We start from the raw sequence: 2,500 nt of genomic DNA, 5'->3' as shown, positions 1-2,500 counted from the left end.
GACTGTGTAAAGACTCTAACTCTACTCTTCAGCTGCTGGGGAGAAAGTTTCTGTTTGTATCACATCCACAACAACAAAAGTTAAAAATAACAGAAAGAAGAATCTGGACAGAAACTTTTCCTCGCCTTCCCCCAGGACATCAGTGTGTGTGTGTGTGTGTGTGTGTGTGTGTGTGTGTGTGTGTGTGTGTGTGTGTGTGTGTGTGTGTGTGTGTGTGTGTGTGTGTGTGTGTGATGTATTTGCAGACTCACTTGCAGGACTTGTGGGAGCACGGCTTGAAGACAGCAGAGATGGAGTGAGCGTAGCAGATTGGGCAGAGGTCTTCTTCACTGGTCGGCTGAAAAACAGAGAGAGAGAGAGAGAGGGAGAGAGGGAGAGAGGGAGAGAGAGAGAGAGAGAGACAGAAAGAGAGAGAGACAGAAAGAGGGAGATGGGGAGAGAAAGAGGGGATAGAGAGAGAGGGAGGTTATTTTCAAATGTTTGAACTCAGAGGTGCTTCATTGGTTGGTGCTGTTGTTCCTGGTTTGAAATTCCATGCTCACTCAGGTCACCATGTGGTGGACTCTGAAGCTTCAGTGTTTATCCAGCTCTGCATGGGTCTGTAAACCTTTCTGTGTTCTAACCTCTCTCCATTTTTCAAAAGCATCTCCAATATTGATCCTAGTTTGAGCACGTTTCTGCTCGTGGAGCTTATTAGAAACATGCAGAGGCTTTTTAGGTCGGGTACAATCACTTCTATCTGAACCACTTCTCTTGACCGCTTCCATCGCTGCAACACCTGTTGACCTGATAACTGCTCTCGATCAACCATGTCTGCATTACTACTTCTCACTGAAAAAGTATGTGACTCTCTTAACAAAGGTCACATCACTGGAGCTATTTTTATTGATTATCGTAAAGCTTTTGACACCGTGAACCATCAAATCCTGCTGAACAAACTTCACTCATTTAAACAGTCTCCATCTGTGATTGAAATGCTTTCTTCTTATCTGACAAACAGGTTGCAAGTTGTCAAAATTGATCGTGCAACATCCCAACCTTTAGTCTGTGATATGGGTGTTCCACAAGGCAGCATTCTTGGACCCTTACGTTTTCTTTTATACATCAATGATCTTCCTCAAGTGTGCAAATATTCAAAATGCTTACTGTATGCTGATGATACTGTGATTTTTCTCTCTGACTCAAATCCTAATGTCATAAATTCCAAATTATCGTCTGATCATCAGTTCTTACATGATTGGTTGAAAAATAATCATTTGACCATCAATTTAAAGAAAACTGAGTGTATGTACTTTCACTCCCCCAGAAAATGTATTAAATTCACTGATCCCATCACCTTTGCAAGCCAAGATCTTAACATCACAAAGACCTACAAAAATATTGATGTGCTACTTGATTCAGATCTTACATACCGTGAACAAACCTCTAAACTAACTACTAAGCTGAGTCAGAAACTTTGTGTGTATAATAACCTCCCAGTAACCTCCCAAAGTGGTCTCACCATTGCTCTGCACTCACACGTTCCAACGCCTTGACAGAATTACATACCCAGCCATTCTATGACATACTATTTTCAGATTAAAAACAGCACTTCACCAACACTTGCTGCACTTCTACCGACACATAATATGAGACACCTCACTAGGTCAGTCTCACAGGCACTCATCCCAGTCCCTGCATACAAAAACAACTATGGTCAGAAGTCCTTCTTTTACACATACACCAACACTTGGAATGACATTCCCCATCACATCAGAACTTTACCATCTACCTCATATTTCAAAAATACATACAAACGACACCTTCTCCACACTTACACCTGCATTCATTAATTGTTCATTGTACTGTCCGCAGTATCTGTACTGTTTGTTTCTATGTGTCTGTATCTGCCTAGCCCAGGCTAATGTCCTGTAAATGTGTTTGTCTTGATGTGTCATGACTGTGGTTTATGTTTCATGCAGAACAGGAACCTGCTGGAAACCAGTTTTTAAACTGAGTGAGGCCCGTTAAACTGTAACTTAATGTTACTTTGAAACTGTCCTGTATAATAAATGAAATGAAATGAATATCTGGCAAACCGAGGGGCGTCCAAAACAGCCGTGTGGGGGTGTGTCTGAAAATAGCAGCAACTTCCTGTTAGTATCCTCAGCCCCAGTGCACCATGGGACGTCTGAGTTAACACCTCAGGTCCTGAGGGAGACACTTGACGCCTGCTCCTCACACTCAGCATCCTCCTTATGTTTCCACCTCACAACCTGTCCTCACCTCCCCCCCCTCTCCACTTCTCCCTCCTCACATTTCTTCACCTTCTCCTCCCCTCCTCCTCCCCTTTCTTTCTTTCTTTACTTCCCCTCCCCTCCTCCTCCCATAACCTCCTCCCCCTCTCTGCTCACCTCAATCTTCTCTTTTCTCTATCTCCACCACCTTTTATCTTTCCTTTTCTTCTCTCCTCTCCTCACCTCCTTCTCCTTTCTCTTTGCTCACCTCTCTTCAACCTCTA

The 2,500-nt window shown here is 43.3% G+C and overlaps 1 protein-coding gene across 1 annotated transcript in view; it reads right to left on the bottom strand.

Annotated features, from left to right (window-relative positions):
* The window catches only part of LOC109977702 (E3 ubiquitin-protein ligase RNF123), a 79,526-nt gene that overhangs the window by 4,083 nt on the left and 72,943 nt on the right, over nt 1–2,500 (bottom strand). The window contains 1 exon segment of the mRNA XM_065955488.1: nt 252–337. Within this exon segment, the coding sequence (XP_065811560.1) occupies nt 252–337 (86 nt within the window).

The sequence above is a fragment of the Labrus bergylta genome, chromosome 5, assembly GCF_963930695.1.
Source record: "Labrus bergylta chromosome 5, fLabBer1.1, whole genome shotgun sequence".
NCBI lineage: Eukaryota > Metazoa > Chordata > Actinopteri > Labriformes > Labridae > Labrus > Labrus bergylta.
Note: the sequence above shows the minus strand (reverse complement) of the source record. Positions and strands in the feature narration are given on the sequence as shown.